Genomic DNA, 21,722 nt, shown 5'->3' with positions numbered 1-21,722 from the left:
AAAAAAGTAAATTAAGTTTACAACTGTCTCAACTCCACAACATCTCTAATTTCCCGGCCCTTTCTCACACCTGATGCCACCAGCACATCCTCATGCTCAGCCTCTACCGCTGTAACATCCTCCTCTCCCACTTCTCCCTCATTCACCTGTTCCCCACTGTGTTATACAAACGCTGCTGCAGGTCTCCTTTTCCTTTCTACCGGTCAGCTGTCCCCTTAGCATGTAAGCTCTCGCAGGCAGGGCCCTCTGACTTCGTGTTTTTCCAGTCACTATCCTGACTTCCTCTCCTCTAGTGTTCAAGTCCCGTTCAGTGACTCCAATCCTGTGTTCACTAGGATACCGTCTCATTGAGTGCTGAGCGCACGTCCGCTCACGGTGACTCGCACCCACTCTTCCGTTAAGATGCAGGGAGTTCCCCAGCCCCCTCACCTTTCTCTGCGTCCCGTATAGTCTCTGTACTGTTCTATAGCTTAGTTACCGTACCATTTCTGTTCAGTTTTGTGGTTCTAGTGTAAATACCATATACGGCGCTGCAGAACTTTGTGGCGCCTTAAATTTAAAAGCTACTGGCCAACTGGAGACTGAAAGGAGTTTTGCACTTTACGCGATCAGTCTTCAGTTGGCCAATAGAGTATTTTTATAGAATAAATATAAAACACTTGGTAACCCCAGATCTCTATTACATGCGTCTAAAGGTGCTGCGGGTAATAGACTTTTATGTACCATGCAGAAATGGCCTGTATGCTAGGCCAGTGGTTCTCAACCTTAGTCCTCAAGGACCCCCAACAGTGCATGTTTTCCAGGTCACCCGGCAGGAGCACAGGTGCATTCATTATTCACTGACACATTTTAAAAGATCACAGGTGAAGCTAAGTACTTCACTTGTGATTCTGTGTGGAGACCTGGAAAACGTGCACTGTTGGGGGTCCTTGAGGACCGAGGTTGGGAACCACTGTGCTAGGCTACAGATGTCCACAGTGGTGGCTGCTTTCATCAGGGATGACCAATGGTTGTAGGTGTGTAAAGATGGTAATCCTTTAAAAATCAATAGTCTTCATTAGCCTGTCTGCATTTACCAATAGATATCATTAGTGCCAAACACACCGTGATATAGGACCAATCGTAACACAGCGTGCGCTGCGCTTTTATACATTCTTCATCAGGAGGGCATCCTAGCGGCGCGTAAACCGGAAACTTCAATTCAAATCTATATTGCCACATTTGAACCGAAGCCTCTGTTGTAATACTTCAATCCTGACCCTAGGTGGCACCATCACAGGATTCCAGAAATTCTTATGTCGGCAGATTTCTGTGTCCATTTACATCCTTTAGTGCAGGTTTTATATGATGACGTCCAAACACGCTTTGTGCTGCTTTACTTTCTCAGTAATATTACATTAGAATGAATTGATGGAAACTCTCCGACACTGGGGGTTAGTACATCCCTATGGGCCAGGGCAGATACCATACATTGCATTTAAGCTTATTTACTAAAGTGGAGAAGTATGGGTCATTGGGTCGACACCTGAAATACGTCAACATGGTTGGAAGGTCAACACAAGCATTAGGTCGACAGTGGGAAGGTTGACATGAGTTTCTCGTTTTTCGGATGTCGACATAGCCGACATGAACACTGTCTGTGTCCCACGTCCCCTTGCCATGCTTCGGACACACTATTTTATTCTCCCGCCGCACCGTAATGGATGGTAGGGCATGAAATACCGCCTGTCGGCTCAAACAAAAAAAAAGACTTGAAAAACTCATGTCGACATTTTTGACTGTTGCTCTTCCCCTTGTCGACCTTCCGACCCTGTCTACCTATTCCAATGCATGTCAACCTTAATAGGAACTTATGACCGTATCCCGATGGGAGTTCTATTGCAGATGGGATGTTTCCCATAGCAACCAATCAGATTACTTATTTTGCACCTTCTAGTAGGAGATAGATCTGATCGGTTTCCCATAGCAACATCCCATCTACACTAGTACTCCCATCTTCTTAAATAATCCCCTTTGTGTATTTAACTATAGAAACGTATTAGTCTGGTGGAAGCCGCCATATTGCGAGCTGGTCTTGTAGACTGACTTTGCCGAATGTCCCCCCAATATGTGACGTACCCCTCTTCCTAATGTCTCCCCGTTCTCCTCCGTTGCAGCTCGCACCAGAGAACACGTTAATGTCTTTCAGAAAGGCGCTAGAACAGGGGACGTCGGGGCTGCAGACAGATGTCATGGTAAGGTAAGGCAGTACATCCAGCGTGCTATACATCCTATAATACTACGCAGTTCTGTGTATGGCTATGTCTGGTATTTCACCCATACACACAAACAGATGGGAGTATATGGGCGCCCGCTCTGTACGTCACCGCTGCACAAGGATAACCGCCTCTCGTCTAGTCAGATTAGCGCAGGCGAATGATGACCACAAATCCTGGGCATGCCAGCTGTGATGTCATTTCTCCTCACATTTCCCCTGAATCTTCCTCCCCCTAGTGTCAGTGCATGTCCTCGTGTTCTGCTGCTCCTCTTCCTGTGACTAATGTCTCCCACCTGTACCTTCCTCCCTCTAGTGTCAGTGCATGTCTCCGTGTTCTGCTGCTCCTCTTCCTGTGACTAATGTCTCCCACCTGGACCTTCCTCCCCCTAGTGTCAGTGCATGTCCCCGTGTTCTGCTGCGCCTCTTCCTGTGAAGATTGTCTCCCACCTGTACCTTCCTCCCCCTAGTGTCAGTGCGTGTCCTCGTGTTCTGCTGCTCCTCTTCCTGTGAAGAATGTCTCCCACCTGTACCTTCCTCCCTCTAGTGTCAGTGCGTGTCCTCGTGTTCTGCTGCTCCTCTTCCTGTGAAGAATGTCTCCCACCTGTACCTTCCTCCCCCTAGTGTCAGTGCGTGTCCTCGTGTTCTGCTGCTCCTCTTCCTGTGAAGAATGTCTCCCACCTGTACCTTCCTCCCTCTAGTGTCAGTGCATGTCCTCATGTTCTGCTGCTCCTCTTCCTGTGAAGAATATCTCCCACCTGTACCTTCCTCCCTCTAGTGTCAGTGCATGTCCTCGTGTTCTGCTGCTCCTCTTCCTGTGAAGATGGTCTCCCACCTGTACCTTCCTCCCCCTAGTGTCAGTGCGTGTCCTCGTGTTCTGCTGCTCCTCTTCCTGTGAAGATTGTCTCCCACCTGTACCTTCCTCCCCCTAGTGTCAGTGCCTGTCCTCGTGTTCTGCTGCTCCTCTTCCTGTGAAGAATGTCTCCCACCTGTACCTTCCTCCCTCTAGTGTCAGTGCATGTCCTCATGTTCTGCTGCTCCTCTTCCTGTGAAGAATGTCTCCCACCTGTACCTTCCTCCCTCTAGTGTCAGTGCATGTCCTCGTGTTCTGCTGCTCCTCTTCCTGTGAAGATGGTCTCCCACCTGTACCTTCCTCCCCCTAGTGTCAGTGCATGTCCTCGTGTTCTGCTGCTCCTCTTCCTGTGAAGATTGTCTCCCACCTGTACCTTCCTCCCCCGTGTCAGTGCCTGTCCTCGTGTTCTGCTGCTCCTCTTCCTGTGAAGATTGTCTCCCACCTGTACCTTCCTCCCTCTAGTGTCAGTGCATGTCCTCGTGTTCTGCTGCTCCTCTTCCTGTGAAGATTGTCTCCCACCTGTACCTTCCTCCCCCTAGTGTCAGTGCGTGTCCTCGTGTTCTGCTGCTCCTCTTCCTGTGAAGAATGTCTCCCACCTGTACCTTCCTCCCTCTAGTGTCAGTGCGTGTCCTCGTGTTCTGCTGCTCCTCTTCCTGTGAAGATTGTCTCCCACCTGTACCTTCCTCCCCCTAGTGTCAGTGCCTGTCCTCGTGTTCTGCTGCTCCTCTTTCTGTGAAGTCTCCCACCTGTACCTTGTTAAACCCTTGATAAATGTGATAGTTTTCTATCATGTTCCACACATCAAACTATACATATTGAGACTTTTTAGTCTTTCCTGGTACGTTTTGTGATGTAGGCCATGCACCATTTTAGTTGCTCTTCTTTGTACAGTCTCTAATGTATTTATATCCTTCTGGAGATATGGCCTCCAGAACTGGACACCGTACTCTAGGTGAGGTCGTACCAATGACCTATACAGTGGCATACTTACTTCTTTCTTTCTACTGCTGATACCTCTCCCTATGCAACCAAGCATCTGACTTGTAACCTCACAGCACTGAGGCCATGAGCTCAATTCCCAGCCATTACCCATCTGTGTGACTAGTTCAATTCACAGCTATGACCCATCATTAGGGTAATTGGTTCTTTTGCCTGCGTTAGAACTTCACATGTCAGCGGGACGAAGATTATTTACCTCACAAGTTATGACAAACACGGACTGTGTGAATTGATAATTCTGTACTATGTAACCCCGCCAAAATACCACTACATCCATTTTGTTTTATTATTTACATTATTTTTAGTGCCTTCTGATCTTTTAGCTCATGTTTCTGTATATAATATACAATAAGAAAGCTGAATATTGTGTTGCGGTGCGATGGGTCTGTGTGCTGGGGTTCTAAGGAGCCCCTGATGGGCATTGTGACACTGTGTGAGCTGATAACACAACCTCAGGGCCTGTTCTGTCTTTTTCCTGTGTCCCCAGTCTTGACGGAGTCCCGTTCATAATGCACGACGATACGCTGCGGCGGACCACAAACCTCGCACAGGCCTTTCCCGAGCTGCTCTACCAACCCTCCTCCATGTTCAACTGGACCGACCTAGAGAGGCTTAACGCCGGGGAATGGTTCCTGAAGGTAAGAGACTTGTATAAAACCCGTCATTGTGAATATTTATTTTATTAATAAGCCACCAAGAAATTGCAGGCATATAAATAGTTTTACCGGCTACAAGAATTTACGGTAACCTGACCAGTCATAGCTGCGTGTGTGTTTTTTGCAACTTTATTTATACTGTGTGCGCATACATTGTATTTTTAATTGCAACACTGATCATGGGACTTTACAGTACTGTACATGTAGATTTAGGTTTCTGTGTCTCCTTCGTGTCATTAGAGTAATGCATAATTTGTGTTGCATTTTCCAAATCTTTCCATACATTTACACTAAGGAACCGAAGCTGGGAATACAGAGCATGTGCCCTGCTGCATCCCTCGTTTCTCTTCACGGCCGTATATGGCTTGTTCCTAAGCAACCGACTGTCTCTTGTTGAGGTTCATCCCTGCAGAATGGGGCAGATTGGCCACCATTTGTACTGTTCCGTGATCACAGGGGTCTTGCTTCTGCCTGTGACAAATGCGGTCCTGAAAATGTGACAATCCTTGTTCTGCATCGTGGCATTATTCATCCATAAGGCCTTGTCTGAACTGCGTATCCTCAGATAGGCCTGATTCATAGGAAGACACCTGGCGTGACTGAGACCTCCCCCCACGACACTGGTAGACACGCTTGATGTTCTAGAGCCTGTTAATAACCTTTTACTGTTCTCCCAAATGTATAACACAAGCCATTCTATATTTTGTACTCTAGACCGACCCTTTCTGGACCGCGGGGTCACTCTCTTCAGCAGACGCCACTGAGGCCGCAAACCAATCCATCTGTAAACTTTCCGATGTGTTAGAGCTGGCGAAGGAACACAATACTTCCATCCTGCTGAAGGTCCATCCGCTACCGGCCGACCACCCGCAGTACGGCAATTACATCAACCTCACCGTCCACACCATCCTGCAGTCCACAATATTACAGCACCAGGTGGGGCCTGCTGCTTATTCTGTGCACCAGAATAAGGTGTTGGAGTTGCTTGAAATGTGGCGTATTGGTCTAGCCACATGTGTGGAAGGGTAGGCTGCCCGATAAAGGGTTATCAAGGGACACAAGATGGCCGCACTCTGGCTGATATGACATTGCCAATAATTTTACCATTCTAATTAATACTTTATAAAGCACCAGCCAGCACAGCAGTGTATCGGCAACTCTGGCAGCCAGTATGTGGTGCCTCATTGTAACCTGTCCTCTCTTACTCTGTGCCACTGTATGGTTACATTGAGTGGTTATAGCCTGATAATCCAGCTTTCCGTGGGCGCCATTATTGGCCATGTTGGTGGATGAACACGATGGGCCTGGCACAGTGTAGGTCCCGTTGTTAGAGTCCCCGGTATGACCGATGTGTAATGTCTCAGTAGCACTGTCTCTGTTCCCTGCAGGTGATATGGCTCTCGGACCACCAGAGACCGCTGGTACAGAAGCTGGCTCCAGGCTTTCGGCAAGCCTCAAGTATCAAGAGAGATGCTAAATACGTGAAGGGCATCAGTTTACTGAGCCTGAGGTACACGGAGATCGTCCAGGACGAAGTCAGGTAAGGAACCTGTATTCCTCCAGGGAGTTTCCAGTCTCACCATATCTGGGGGCTGTCTGATTATTCAGGGATGTCACAGGGAGAATTGTCAGGGTCATGTCACTAGGACTACGACATGTACTTTACTCTGTGTGCGGGATGCAGTTATAATCCCAGCTGGCGCCAAAACCCAGACAGTTGGAACCTGAACAGAAGTCTGCCGGGGAAGTGTGGGAGGTGTTAAGGTGGCCATAAACACACAGATTTATCTTCAGATCTGTCTGGTTGGAGCAAAATCCTAGTAATGGATGAGAGCAAATGACAGTTGACCATTTGCTTGGAAATGCTGGAAAACTGACAAACTGTAACTCATCCATAACCAGGTTTTTGTTCCAACCAGCCAGATCTGAAGATAAATCTTACTAGTGTATGGGCACCTTTAGGATAAGGCACTTAGGGGGGGGGGGGGGGGATTGGGGGGCTTAGGCTGCAAAGGGGGGTTAGATTTAGGGGATGCGGTCATTTGGTCTACTGCATTATGGTAGAAAGTCATTAGGTCGAATCCATTAGGTCGACATGCTAAAAGGTCGACATGACTCTAGGTCGACATGGGAAAAGGTCGACATGATTCTAGTTCGAAAGGTCATTAGTTCGACAGGTCATTAGTTCGACAAGGTCATTAGTTCGACATTGTCTATGTCGACATTCACAAGGTCGACATGGAGTTTTTCACTGTTTTTTGAGCCAACATGTGCCGACAGGCGGTATTTCATGCCCTACCATCCACTAGGGCGTGGTGGGAATAAAATAGTGTGCCGAGCGTAGCGAGGCACCGTGCCCGACGCATAGCGAGCGCAGCGAGCGATGCGAGGGGATGCAGTGCACTTTAAACTGTGTCCATGTCGACTGTGTTGACATTCAGGTAAAAAAACTGTGAAAAACCCCATGTCGACCTTGTGAATGTCGACATAGACAATGTCGAACTAATGACCTTGTCGAACTAATGACCTGTCGAACTAATGACCTTTCGACCTAGAATCATGTCGACCTTTTCCCATGTCGACCTAGAATCATGTCGACCTTTTAGCATGTCGACCTAATGGATTCGACCTAATGACTTTCTACCATAATGCAATAGACCAAATGATCCCAACCCAGATTTAGGCACTTAGAAGGGGGGTTAGGCTTCGGGTGGGGTGTGAAGGTTAGCGTTGGGCACTAGCGGGGAGAGGGTTAGGGCCCTTACATAGCCCCTGTCAGGATTCTCCGCAATAGTGTCGGTCTTTTGACCACCGCCGAGATCACGTATGTATCCCATGTGTTTGCCTTATACGGGTACAAAACGGCACGGGTCCTTACTGTCTTACAAATCTGAGTGTGCCCAGCCAGATGAGAGCAGGAGATATTTCCGCCCTTGTCATGGCTCAGCTTTCCTGCAGGTGTAAAACATTTCTTTTTTTTTTGCAGAGTCTAGTGATATGTTCTATGACCAAAACCATGTTGTTGCTTCCTCTGGGCAGTGTGCCATTATCACTAGCATGTGTTGCTCTACAAATGTGTCCGATGTGTTTTGCGTACGCCGTGCACCATTTTCTGGGCCTAATATCGACGCTGTGTTCCGTCTCCCCGGCAGGGAGTATACGTCAGAGAACCTGACAGTCAACACATACACCGTGAATGAACCGTGGCTGTACTCGGTGCTGTGGTGTTCGGGGGTCCAGTCTGTCACGTCCGATGCATCTCAGATCCTCAGTAAGGTGCCTTTCCCCATCTGGTTACTGGTAAGTGACCGTGTGTGCACGGCTGTCCTGTCAGAGTAACGTTACTGCTGTGCCTGGGAGTAACAACGTTTCCTCCATTCATAGAGTGTGTGACGGCAGCAGGAAGGAACTGCTAGTCCCTCATATTACATAACAAATGTAAAATGGAACCAGTAGGCATTCTCGTATAGGGGGGAGAGATGGTGTCAGCCAATCAGCTTCTAACGGTCATGTTACAGGCGGTGTCTTAAAAATGAGCTGCTCTAATTGGTAGTTTCCACGTTCTCACTCTCCAAGACATAGACACCTGTGCCTTCCATCTCCTTGCAGGGAAGTCTGTTCATTGCTTGCAGTTCCCTCCAGCAACCAGTAGGTGGCACCCAAGGACACGATGTCTGTGTACAGCCCTTGTATAGTGCAGCCTTACCTAATGTATATCATTATACCTTGTATAGCACAGCCAATGAACTCCCAACTGTCTTTTTCAAACACAGCTGATTGGCTGGTACTTTATCACCTTTTACCTTTTCTCCGCTTTATCTCCAGTTTATCTCTTCCCCAAGCTTAATAAATCTGCCCCTGAGTGTCTGGCAGTATATATGGATACTGGCAGGTGACAGGAATATTTACAGACTAGTCCCTGGCCTGTCACAGTGAGGGGACACCATAGCAGTAATATCAGCGCCGCCGGCTCTGCGTGCTCCGCCTGGCGCACAAACCCCTTGAATTCACCCCCGTAGAGATGAGGAGCAGCCTTATCTTATTATCTTATAGAATAATGTGGGCTAAGTACTAGGATAATTAGATATTTGTATTTATATTGTATATTATAGTAATGTGACAGTTTGTACCTAACCTGCGCTCTCCCGGTTGTCTCTTTCAGTCTCCGGATGAATATTCGATTATCTGGATTACGGCTGATCTCATATCATTCACTGTAATTATAGGAATATTTATACTGCAGAAGTAAGTGTCGTATTATGTTATTCCTATTATCACGCTACATTTGGGGCATTTATCTCTGTTTCCCGCCTAAGCCGGGGACCTGTTCTGTGTTGGTTCATCTGGTACAGCTCTTGGTGTGGCCATAACTAACATCGCCTGTACCTGTAGCGCTTGTGTATGGCAGGTTCCTTATATTCTGCTTACATTATATAGCCCTGCGGCCTACTACACCCATCGTGCCCTGTTAGCCTTGGATTCAGGGCTTCTGGCTGGCAAAGCATGTTGGGATTTGTAGTCCACCTACAGCTGTACAGCCGCGGTCTGCCTGCGTCCTCTATAAATCATTGCACTCTGTGGTGTTTGTGTACAGTAGGTGTTATAATAGTGTTAGATGTGTGTACTGTTGTATACACACCTATGTATGCGTTATACTCCTGTAATGGTAAGAATACAATGTGTCCCATACAAGGCGTATAGCCGCAGGGACCGGACGGGCCAGATTACCTACAAGGGTACGGCGTTGGCAAAATCCGCCGAATCCGTTTCCGTATAGAATTCTACATACTGTATCTTTCACCATAACAGAATAACAAATCAGAGATATTTGGGGCGCACCCATTGGTCATTTCCCAAACTGCGCAACTCATTTGTGACTAGCTTCACGCACATTAACCCGTAACGAACTATAAATGGTGAGCCGTTATTGAGGCAGGGTGGAGGTTTTTGGCGTTAAGGGTTCTCGGCCTACCTGAAACCATTGTTCTCGCAGCGTGACGGCTCCTGGACATGGCGACATATTGTAGACTAACTCTCTGGAAGTTCAGTAACATCTACAATACAACCCTTTCAAGGGTTCTGGGTTCGGAAGGCTTCCAGCCAGTGGTATTCGTACCAGTTTCCATTGCAGTTGTTCATTTAGAAATCCTCTTTCTTTATAGATGAAAGGAAAACAAAATGATGACTTTATTTTATTAACCATGACTATGAAGTCCGGCCTCATAAATATCAGATCGGATCTGGGTGAGGCCCATTGATAGGCTGGACAGACACCCGGACCCTCATAAAATGCTGCCCGCACCTGGCAGACAATCCCACCTGACTTGTATATAACATAAGTAGTAAACTGGCCCAGACTGTGTAGACAGAGATAGGATCAGAGGGAAGTGGTTCGTTGTTATTCTGCTAGTGCCCACCCACAACGATGAGAACGTATAAATGTCTCTGAGTATAATTACCGGGGGGGGGGCGTAGACACAGTGAAGCTGCTGAATGGTTCTTTCCAACGTGGCTCGGTTCCTGTGGCTGAGCCTGCTGCAAAGCTGGAGGATCTACTAAAGGGGCGGTCCTTTAATACATTACCCAGACATGCCGAAGGTCACTGATGGCAGCAGGGTGCAGCCTATCCTATTTACCCCTGGGTCATGTGTTGTCAGGTGGACCAATTGTGAAGATCTTCCCAAGCATTTTCCAAAAGTTTCCAAGCCTGAATAACCCCACCACCACTTCCAAGGCCATAGTTTTGCTACTACTACATATTATGATCAGACATTTTCCTGGTCCACTTGACCCTCAATAACTCCCCATTTGGTTTACGTACTTTCATTTTTAGAGAGCCAGTGTCCATTTTATTAATTGTCCTGTCTTGCCGTAAGGGGCTGGTAGTCCTCTTAAGCTTAGGAGTCAGACCACTGTCCCCATTTAACCACCCACCAATTTACAGTCTATCGTCCTTTTCCTCCCTACGCACACAGTTACCCAAATCACGTCTGTAAGAATCTCAATGTCTCATTAATAATCTGTATAGCGCATTGCTTGAACGCAAAGCTGACAATCATGAATTGGGTGACTCTCCCATTCCCACTACCTTGACTCTAGTAGATAAATGCAGTCCCTCAGCTTTTCCTTGCACGTTTCGCAATCTGACTCAGATTGCACGTTTCACCGTGACACCCCTGGATCTCTGTCGCTTTACTCGCTCTACAATTAGTGTATCATTCTGGAAGCTCCTGTATATTGCATCTAAACTCCTCGTTACGGGAATGGACACTTGCCTGTTCATTATTATTTTTTAAATTGTAATTAAAGGAAGAAGCCTTAAAAAAAAAAAAAAAAAAATCTTTAAGAAAGAAAGACTGCACACCCGTTTCTTTTACACAAAAGCGGGCGGATTCTTAGTCAAAAGTGGGCAAACAGATTTATCGCTCTACACTAAAGCCGGATTCCTTACGCCTTTAATCATGTAGTCCGCTGTGGGCTGGTGTCTGACTCGGATTAATACTTTGATTTTTTTTTTTTTTTTTCATTTTTGTTGCATTTGAGAAGTATAATATTATGTATGATCTATCCCCTTTTATACTGTAACGGTTACCACACAACCTCTTCTGATTGCCTTGTGATTGTTATATAATGTTCTGGGAAAAGAATCAGTCTTGTGCGCAGATATCCAGAACAGCGATTGGTTGATCACTTCTAAGAATATATTGGGTCCATTCGTTGATCGGCCTTCTCGTCAATATATTAATACAGTTTCTTCCATCTGAAGCGGCCATTTTGTCTGCTTGAACAATATCTGTAGGGATGGAGGCTTTTAGTGCAAGGAACTTCTGATATCTCATTAGTACTTCCCAGAAGCAGCATATTCCCGGGGCATCTGTGGGGCCACTGGTTCTCAGTGACCCAGCAGCCATCTTCCCATGAATATTGGCTCAGTCTACAAAATGGCTGCCTTTGCTGTAATACGCATCAAGTCTACTTGTAACCAGATCAGTTTGTTGGTTGTACTTTGGTTATCTGTAATGTATTGTGAAGTATATGGCAGCAGATCATACAGAAATCGTGTAGAAATTCAGACTCCTGTCTCAAGCATTGTATATTATCCACCTCTGCTTTCTACTTGTTCCATGGTCCGAGGGCGTAATGTTATAAGTACTACTAATCTCTTATTATTAGCGTGTTTTCTATCATAACACTTTGCATGTTCCTCCTTTCTTTCTCTGCTGCATTCTGGCATCTCACAGCTATCACATAATCAGGTAATTCTGCCGTCCTGCTCCTCCGTCCACCCCTGTCTGTCTGACTCTCATCCATCATGGCGGAAGTGCAGGAAGAGGGGGCTCTGTCTCTTTAGAATTAATGGCTGACAGGCCGCCCTAACTAATTTCAATTCAAAATGCGTCCAGGCAAAGGGTTTTTTGTTCATCATAGGGATTACCGCTATCCGTATTAACCAATCGGTGCACTACAATGCAAGTCTCATGGGGCAGGCAGCCATTTTGTGAGGGAAAACCATACACAGGCCTGAGGGAACAATGGCTGCCTGTGCTGAGGGGACAATGTAGGGTTTAAAGGCTATTGTAAATAAAGAAAACACGTCAAACCTAATTGTGTATATATATGATCATGTATAAAAAAACACTGATGTGTATTTTTAGAACCTGTTTTGCATTTGCGACATGGGGATATGTATGGTCTGTAAGTCATACATTGGTCACACATGACGCAAATGTGGCGCTTTTGTTGATGGCATTGTAGCATAAGGTGCCTGTGGCACGGCATGCTGGGAGTTGTAGTTTGAGCCCAGGAGGAAAGCCACAGGTTGGCCTGGCACAATATGATGGACAGCTTATACTTCAGCTGAACATTTATTTGATTGGTTTTTCTGTAGAAATGTTTCTCGTTCCTTCTCCCAGTATTGGATTTCCAGTAGATTCCACCTGAGCAGATCAGAATTACCTCACTACAGCACCCAATGTGGGCAAACGTGGGCCTTAATGAGAACAGAGGGATTCTGAATGATAGAAATCATCCATAAACCCATTTATTAATGTTCCGAGGACTCGTTCTCGCCTGGTATGTTGGTTGGCAGGGCATGCTAGAGCATGTGGTCGCACAACAGCTGGGGGGTCCAGTCTGCATGGGGTTCTACAAGTGGTAAACTCAGTCCATTCCTGATCAAGGAGAACAGACTTCTGGGAAATATCATTTGCATGGAAGCCACCTTGTGTCATTGTACTGCTCACTGGGGTTATGGTGTATGGCATGCTCCTGTACTGACACAAAAGACTGTTTCCCCCCTTGCTGGGGCTCATCAGTGCAGGAAAGGATTCTCCGGCCAGTATGGGACTCACTGAAGAGGTTAGACCTCAAGGCCGTTTCTAAATAGCAAGTGGCATAATTTATCAAGGGGATACCTGAGGAAGATGTAAAAATTTGCTTCTGTAAATCACGTTGTCCCCTAAACAACCTGAAGGGTTCTTGTTGTGTACATCTTGCTGTACGTGTCAGGACGCAGTCTGCCCATTGTCTGCCTTTTTTTGTTTTTTAATATAAAAAATAAAAACAAGGAAGTGACCGGAATCAGGATAGAAAGTCATTTTTCCAGCATATATCATTTGTATAAAATTGGTTACCATTCATTACCAGTAGGCTCATACGTGGCGGTCACAAAATGCCACACATTCTAGATAGGAGATGGACAATAAGCAGCCCTCCCAGCTGTTGATGCACTACAGATCCCAGAATGCCTTGCCTTAGTTTTGCTATTTGGCCATACTGAAACTGATGCAAGGCATGTTGGGATGTGTAGTTCATCAACAGCTGGGAGGGTCACTTACTGCCCACCCCTGTTCTAGAAGTTGCTGTAACGAGTTAGATGTGATATCGATCTCCCTAAATGGTGTTTATTTTACCTCAGGCAGCCACATAAAGGCTGCTCCAACTGCATGTTCAGACTGATTGCACGCCATGTTTATGTGTGGGGCACCTCACATTTAATGTTGCTATGTTTGCATGTAATACAAAATGGCGTCCTACAGCTACCAAGTGACCTATATGTGATGTCTAGAATGACTAATGGCTTGGCTGGGATTATACTATGGTTTCTGCGTAATAAGGATGTGCAGCCTTCATTGTATTGTCCGAGGTTATGATGACCATAAATTCGTAAAAGAACATGGGGATTATTTGCGTACAGAAACTGGTTCCATGTTGGATTTGGGCAATGAAGCCCAGTTGCCTGATGTATTGGTATATCACCACAGAGCTTATTGCTGTACCTGACAGGAGCATGCTTAAATTCCAATATTAAAGATTTCACCTTTATTGTATGTCCCTATGTGACAGTCTGGGCTCCGACTGTTGCGGATATAACCCATAATACTGATGCAGGGTTATTGCTGACAGCAATTGTGTGACTGGTTATACAGCACCTTGGAGGCTAAAATACAAAAAACAGGATACAGGTGCCACTAATCAGGCAGGTCCATTAACAGAAAGAAACTGATTCCAGGCTGCAGGTGTACGCTGGTACTACAGCGGTACAGAACCTAGCCGTGTTACCTTCAGTGTACCCAATATAAGAGCCCTGCACCTTGCACCCCAGTCGGTCACCCATCACTTCTCCCGTACCCTCTACTGACCCGTCCCATCCCCCACGTACACCTGTACCCTCGCAATCCTTGTGCACTGAACCTGTTTACTTGTAAATCAGCCTAAACACCTAGTTTGTGATGTTCCTAACTGACCTTGTCTGCTGTGTTCTGGTTCTGACCCCTCTGGAAGGCTCTATGTTACCTGACCAACGCACGCCTCCTAACCACAGTCTACCTAACCGTTTTTTTATTCCCCAGATTGTGGGACGGAGTTTCACAATGTTCGTTTTGTTGCAGGTGGCGACTCGGAAGCATCCGGACTTACAATCCTGAGCAGATAATGCTGAGCGCCGCTGTGCGCAGGTCGAGCCGCGACGTCAGGATAATGAAAGAGAAACTCATCTTTTCCGGTGCGTTGGTTTGTGTTGAGCTTTCTTGGGCCTGCACAGCTTAGAAATGGTTCATGTTATGGGTACGAGCGCATCTACTGATATTGTTACTCGGATGGTCTTCTGTTGGCCTACCTGTCTGATATTGGCCAGTAATAAAGGTCTATGGGTGGAATGTAATAAAAAAAAAAAAAAATGAAGTAAAAACCCTTTTTCTGGAGGTTTTTCATATTTACTAAGCCAGGGTGGCCACTTACCGCTGCGGAGGGTAATGCTGGTGTTACCCTATAGAAGCCTATGTAGTTCTTCCACATAATGCCACTTCAGCAGCCCAGCACCGCTCACTGTTGCCCCCCCATCCTCCTGGATCCCCCCACCGCCGCCTCCCCTAGAAACACAGCCAGCTGTCCAACCCCAACTTTCTGGGTGCAGGGAGGAGCCCGGGAGGAGCTGCAGATGTCACCACCAGGAGGCTACCGGTAATAGGATGTGGAGGAAACCCCGCAGACACCCTCTCACCCGGCGGCTGTGGCTTTGTAAAGGGCTGTTCTCAGATGAACTGTCCTTTGTAATACAAATGGCGTATGTTTAGTATAAATGTGAAGTTTGCCGGAATGTACTCCGCACCCTTTGTACATCTCACCCTATGTGCGCATCCCCAAGCAGCGACATTCTCTTCCCACCAACCCAAGTGCTGGAATAACTGACTGTCCAATGTAATATGCCATAGATTATAGAGATTGACCTGGATATCAGGCTTCATAGAAGACGGTAGGCCTAATTTCCGTGAGCTTGGCCCTTTTATTATGTGACCAGGATGTAGTCAGAATGTGGACATTGCAGAGATGGAGGTAGGGCTATCACAGTAGAAAAACGTGCCAGAACTGAGCACGTTGCCCTTCGGAATGTAAATATTTTGTACCATGGTGGAGACATACGTTGACCACCATTGGCTTATTTATTTTATTTTCCCATCCTCTAACTTGTGACAATGGGCCACTATACCTCAAGGGATGGGCCCAGTATAAGCTGCTGGACACCTTTATGATGCAGCTAATTGGATCCTAATAGAAATAATACTTTCCTTTTTATTCCTCTCATTATAGCCAGGGCTATTTTTATGTTCCTGTACTATAGTCTCAGCTGAATTGTTTCAGTGGTCGTTATTAGCAAAAACAAAATCTAATTTTGTGTGATAAAATGGCCTAGAGGTAGTTTTGGATGCGATGTGGATGCTGAGGTAAAGTTCTTTTAAAGTATATTTATAAATAGTTTTGAACATTAAAATGCTATAGTAAAGGGTTTACTTATTTTATTAAAGCCTGCCCATCATCTCAACATAGTAGAGGCAGCCATTTTGTGGGGTGAACCTATATTCTGCCTTTTGTTTCCTCAAGAAATGGTAATGTCACTGGATGTAAGGGCAACACAAAATGGCCGCTTAAGCTATTTTGGCATTGAAGTGTATGTATGTTTAATTCCTGTACTTTGTTTTCCATTAATCTACCCAACAGAAATCAACAATAGCATGGATACAGCTGACGATCTTTCCCTGTGTTCTCAAAATCGATACGACTGTTTCGCCAATGATGCCATCAGTCCAACACCAGATGGGAAAACCAATACGAGCTAGAGATACGGCGAGACGCAACAGAACAAAAGCGCTACAACTTTTTACAATGAAACGCAGAACCTCTACTGATGTCTACACTTCCCAAGTTTGGGACATTTTACGGGACTACTTAAAGCCAGGATTTTTTTTTCATTATTTTCGATTTTAGTTTTTTCCTTGTTGTATAATCTGGACTGTGAGTTGTATATATGTAGAAACATATTTGATCCCCCTTTTTTGTTTGCCCTTTGTGTATTTTTTTGTGAGTAGGACACAAGCAAGTTCTTGTGTAAACTTTTTGAATGGGCCGAGAGAATGTTGACCATGCAGCCTGAGGAAAGTTTAGTTTATCGTTGGCCACATTAGCTGGTCCCTATTTGCTTCACATTTTTTCTAATGTACATACCTTGCACTAGGAGCTTTTTGTTGTCTGTAAGAGGACCGGTGTTCTTCTCCAACCTGAGGCGGCCATTTTGTGTGCTGAACCAATATTCCAGCAAATTCAGTTCGTCCCTTCACCAGGAACTGCGGCATCGCAGATCCACAATCTCTCTGACTAAATATTTCTGGTACTAGTACCTAGTGAGTCGTGGGCCGCATTCTAGCGGATAATGGCTCACACAAAATGGCTGCTTACACTATTTGTGTGTGACTGGTGCTAATTAGGGAAGTAGCTGCAGCGTTTTCCCTCACAGGTTAAGCTGTATGTGGCCCAAAGACTGCACTTATTCACAATACTGAAATTCACAGAAATGTTCTGTGACTCTATGATTTTAGACCTTGTATTTCCCACAGGCCACTGACCTGTACTGTACAGTGACTACTAATATTCCTGTATGGTATAGTAAATGTATACCCTTTATAACGCGTGTATGGGATATTGCAATTCATACATTATGGATACTAGGGGGGCTAATTTGTTAAACAGCGGCTTGCAAATACTACCGCTACCCAACCTGTTTTGCTATAAAAAGGATGTTCTTTTTAAATTTTGGGCTTTAACGCAGAACCCGCCACTTGGTAATTGAACCTCTTAAAAGCCGCCATGAAAGTCATTTGAGCATATAAAATCCCAAATATTCAAATATCCCTATAAAACCCCAAACTGATGACATCACACTCACGAGTATTATAACTTTCCAACCACCACTTGATCTCACCGGTTTAGAAGTATAATAAACGGTAAACGATAACAAAACCTTCTGTTTAGTTTTATTACCTTGTGGCCTATCAGTATGTATGCAATAAGGAGGCCCCGCCCATGGTTAGGATGACCTCACACACCGCGCTCCTCTTTCGGGTTTCTATACCTCTGCATTTTATTTCTCGCAATGATCCGTTAAGGGAAATGCACTACTTTTTCTTTCATGATTCCTATGAACTTAACAGGCACCATTTCCGTGATTTCTTCAGTGGGCTTCAAAGCACGCGGAGATAGCCGTTGCCCTTGGTAACCACTAGTCTTTCCCAAGTAAGTTAGATTGTGTCATATGCTGTCCCTTCCTCCTGTCTGTTTGCGTTCACAATGTAACCAGTTAGTAATAAGATAATAAAAGGTTGTGTAATACTACTGGCCGAATAGTTTCCCAAAAAACTGTTTTTCTGTCTCAAAATCCAGTATAAATAAATGTAATGTCCGTGTTATTTTAGGCTCTCAGCACTTCTTACACTAAGGGAGAGCTAAAGTTTAACCCTTCGATGTACATATAATTTATAAATTTAGGCAAATAAGGCCTGAGTATTTACTTTATCAGTTATGTGTTATTATCCGGGAGCCTGGGATTCAGAATGCAAGAGTACCCATCGTCTGCCACATGGTGGCGACAAATCTCAATGGTGAAAATGAACAGCAGTCCAGTCTAAGAAGATACATTTACTGTACAGTGATTTTGAATGACCAGATCTTTATTAACAGTTTAGGGGACGTTAACGGATACAAATTTACTCTCCCTGTCTGTGCTGGCACTGAAAGGGTTGATAACCAGGATTTCATGTTATTACCCAACTTTGCTGCTCTCACCTTATTGCCCACGGTTTATGCCACCGTCCATTACTGGGCTAAGGCCTCGTCACCGTGTTCCCTGGTCTACCTGCAACTATCCGCAACCGTCCTTGCAAAACAGTATTTATTTCGGTGTCTTCTTGAAACAGGCTGTATGTAAGATAATGTACATGTCGTTGTATTTTATTGGAGAATAAATGAATTTCCTATGGTTTCCTACTATCATATTTGTCTTTTTTTTTTTCATTGGTCATTCATTTTGTTCCGGTTACAAAATCTGGATCATGATGGATAGACAGGAGTTCCAAATGTTGCACTTGGAACGGAAGTACACCCCCCTCCTGCTCTGTAAACCACAGATGTGGAGACTGGCAATCGTCACCACACTAGCTATATGTGGAGAATATTGGGAAACGCTTCTGGTGCAACACCTTTATCCGAAGCAGCGATGTAGTATCGGCATAGGCACAGGAGAGAGTAGTCCAGCCTACAATGATCCTTCTTGGTGCAAAAATGATATAAAAATACATTTAAATGCAGATATATCAATATCCGTTATTACTGACCTAAATAATATACCCAACATGACCGAAAAGTGCTATAAAGACCACACAACTGTGAACATAACTTCCCTGTCTCAGCTTTATTGTTTCAGCTTTTTGTCCTGTTAGAATCACGTACAGGTTGCATTAAAACGGTGTATGGTTACTGCTGTGGGGGTCTGAAAGGGAGTAAATTCTGAAAGATTTAGCAAGGTTTTGGCCTAGATCAGGCTCCCTGATGGCGAATTCACGGAGGGTGGTGAATGTAGGGTTCATTGAGAAGAAGGTGTAGATGAGGTCTTGGAAGTGTAGACTGAACAGAGGGTGAATTGAGGAGTTCAGTGTTTGCAGACGGCTAGATCCTACTAGGTGACTTCCCTTGTGAGTGAGGACCCCAATTGACTTTGCGGTCGGCCTCATTTGCCGGTTCTGACCATAGACGTCTATGTTAAAACTTTAACATAGGTTGTACTTCTCTTCCTGACAAACCCTAAGCACACCTTGACTCCACTCTTGAATATCATCCAAGAATTTTCAAGAGTATCATATTACAAACTGAATACAAATAAATCTGAAGCTCTTCCACTGAATCTCGAGCCTAACCATCGAGATTTTCTGAAAGAAAGATATAAATTTAGATGGAAAGAGAACTCTTTGCAGTATTTAGGTGTCCAATTGGTATCTAACGAAAAGAACCTGATAGATTTTAACTATACCCCTCTTCTCCACCAATTAAACACAAAAATTAATAACTGGATGAATATAGAAGTATCAGTATTGGGTAGAATTGCTATGTTACAAATGTTCTTCCTCCCCAAGGTACTATACTTATTTTGCGCCATTCCAAAAGTACTCCCCAAATATTGGGTGGCTAGATTTAATAGCATATTCAACAAATATATCTGGAGGAATAAACGTGCTAAAATAGCGAAGAAATATTTAATGCTCCCTAAAGATAGAGGTGGCCTTGGTCTTCCGAACCTAGAAATATACCAATCGGCTACGTTAATTGACCAAATTAAGTCAGTGTGTGGTCCTATCGGACAACATGCCACTAGTCCCCTTCGATTACTTACTATGGCTCCCGCCTTCAGTTGGAAGCCGTTGTAGCGAGTTATCGAAGGGTATGAGAGACATACTCCAGAATTGGTATAAATTTCTAGAAACAATAAATCTTTTGGGTTCCCCGATAGGCCACCTACCTTGGGTGCCTTAACAAAAATAATCCCAAATCTCAATTTGGAATTATGGGAAAAGCTTTCTATAAAAACACTTGCAGACTTGTTTGATAATAGACAATTAATGTCATTTGATCAAGAATAAATTTGGAGTCCCAAACGCAGATTTTTATAAATTCCTGCAGATTAGGCACTGCTTACAATCTGACATCTTTGCCTCAAGTGAACTGACATCACTCCCTATAGAGTAGGTACACCATATTTATGGGTTGAAGAAGAGGGGAGGAATTACCTTTTGGTATATATAGACCCCTAACACAAGAAAATGGAGAGTACAAGAGGAAAACTATATGGCAGCAGAAGTGGGGAAAAATAAATTGAATTTTGAATGGGACATTTGGCAATGGTCACAATTATTTAATACAGTTAATCATATGTCCAAATCCATATTGCATATCGAAAGGTACTTTAAAATTTTCTATCAAACCTATAATACCCCAGCTAAAATCAATGGTTTCTCTCCGGATCACCCAGATGGGTGCTGGAGATGTGGGGAAAGAGCGGATATAAAACACATCTTCTGGTCTTGTGTGAAACTAAAAGGCTTTTGGGCTGATATTAAAATATTGCTTGCTGAGAGTCTGGGCGTAGCAGTACAATTAACACCACATTTGATATGATTACATATCTTTCCATCAAGCCTAACTTCTTCAAAGAAATACCTCTTAAATCAAATAATTTCTGCAACAATCGCTACTATTGCCCAACTATGGAAACAAGAACGAACAGGCACCATCCTCTCAGAAAGTAATAAATAAGATCGAATACAGCTATAAGATGGAAACCTTAGGGAAAATCACGGCGATAGAAATGTAAAATTATGGACAGACTGTGAAGCCTTTCGGAAGAGAACATTAGATGGGAATCCCTTAATACGTTGTATATAGAAGAGCGCCAGGGGTAGAAACTCCCATATTGTTGCATATATATCTACCTATGAAAGTAGTAAAATGAACTCGGAAATTTACGTTGAAGATCAATAATTAAGATATTAAAGCGATCCCCCCTGTCAATAATATTTGTAGTTTGTATAGGTGTATAATTGTTGTAAAATTGTCTGTATATGTTAATGTCAGTGTTGGACTTTGTGTAATGTACTTTTTTCTTGGTGGGCCAAGATTGGACGGTTCTCGTTTGTCAGAATTTTTTAAAAATGCAAATAAAAATTTATATTAAAAAAAAAAAAACATAGGTGGCTGTTGTGCGGCTCCATAGACAATCAGTGGTGGACTGACAATACTAGTCGTCTCGGGCGGAGCTGCTCCTGTGTGCAGGCAGCTCCTCAGTCTCAAGGGTTTTTAACCCGTGGATGGCTGCAGGAACCAAAGTGGAGCGATCTACACTGGAGGGCAGTGAGTATAAAAAAAATTCAAAGGTAACCATTGTGGATTACTACTGGAGAAGAGGATAGGCCTACGGGGAACCCAATGGGTGTGTATGTATGGATGGTGTGTGTAATACAGTTTTACTTTAATATGTGTGTAATTTATTGGGGTAGTGGTTCTGCTTGCTGGGACAACGGTATCAGCCCGACACCCACCACCCAGGGACAGCCCCTGGCTTCAGTCCGGGTCAGGGGTACCT

At 44.7% G+C, this 21,722-nt stretch overlaps 1 protein-coding gene across 3 annotated transcripts in view; it reads left to right on the top strand.

Annotated features, from left to right (window-relative positions):
- The window catches only part of GDPD5 (glycerophosphodiester phosphodiesterase domain containing 5), a 120,930-nt gene extending 102,350 nt beyond the window's left edge, over nucleotides 1-18,580 (top strand). For 2 of the 3 annotated variants that reach the window (XM_083170394.1, XM_083170396.1), the window contains 9 exons: nucleotides 2,157-2,239; nucleotides 4,594-4,744; nucleotides 5,477-5,698; nucleotides 6,151-6,302; nucleotides 7,915-8,062; nucleotides 8,925-9,007; nucleotides 12,004-12,018; nucleotides 14,653-14,765; nucleotides 16,259-18,580. In XM_083170394.1, coding sequence (XP_083026520.1) covers nucleotides 2,157-2,239; nucleotides 4,594-4,744; nucleotides 5,477-5,698; nucleotides 6,151-6,302; nucleotides 7,915-8,062; nucleotides 8,925-9,007; nucleotides 12,004-12,018; nucleotides 14,653-14,765; nucleotides 16,259-16,377 — 1,086 coding nt within the window. In that variant the 3' untranslated portion in view covers nucleotides 16,378-18,580. The remainder of the gene's footprint in view (nucleotides 1-2,156; nucleotides 2,240-4,593; nucleotides 4,745-5,476; nucleotides 5,699-6,150; nucleotides 6,303-7,914; nucleotides 8,063-8,924; nucleotides 9,008-12,003; nucleotides 12,019-14,652; nucleotides 14,766-16,258) is intronic. The other variant, XM_083170395.1, reaches the window with a different exon arrangement.
- Nucleotides 18,581-21,722: the final 3,142 nt, after the last annotated feature.

Source organism: Crinia signifera, chromosome 2 (genome assembly GCF_055691185.1).
Source record: "Crinia signifera chromosome 2, ASM5569118v1, whole genome shotgun sequence".
Lineage (NCBI taxonomy): Eukaryota > Metazoa > Chordata > Amphibia > Anura > Myobatrachidae > Crinia > Crinia signifera.
This window is presented reverse-complemented; position numbering and strand designations above follow the sequence as displayed.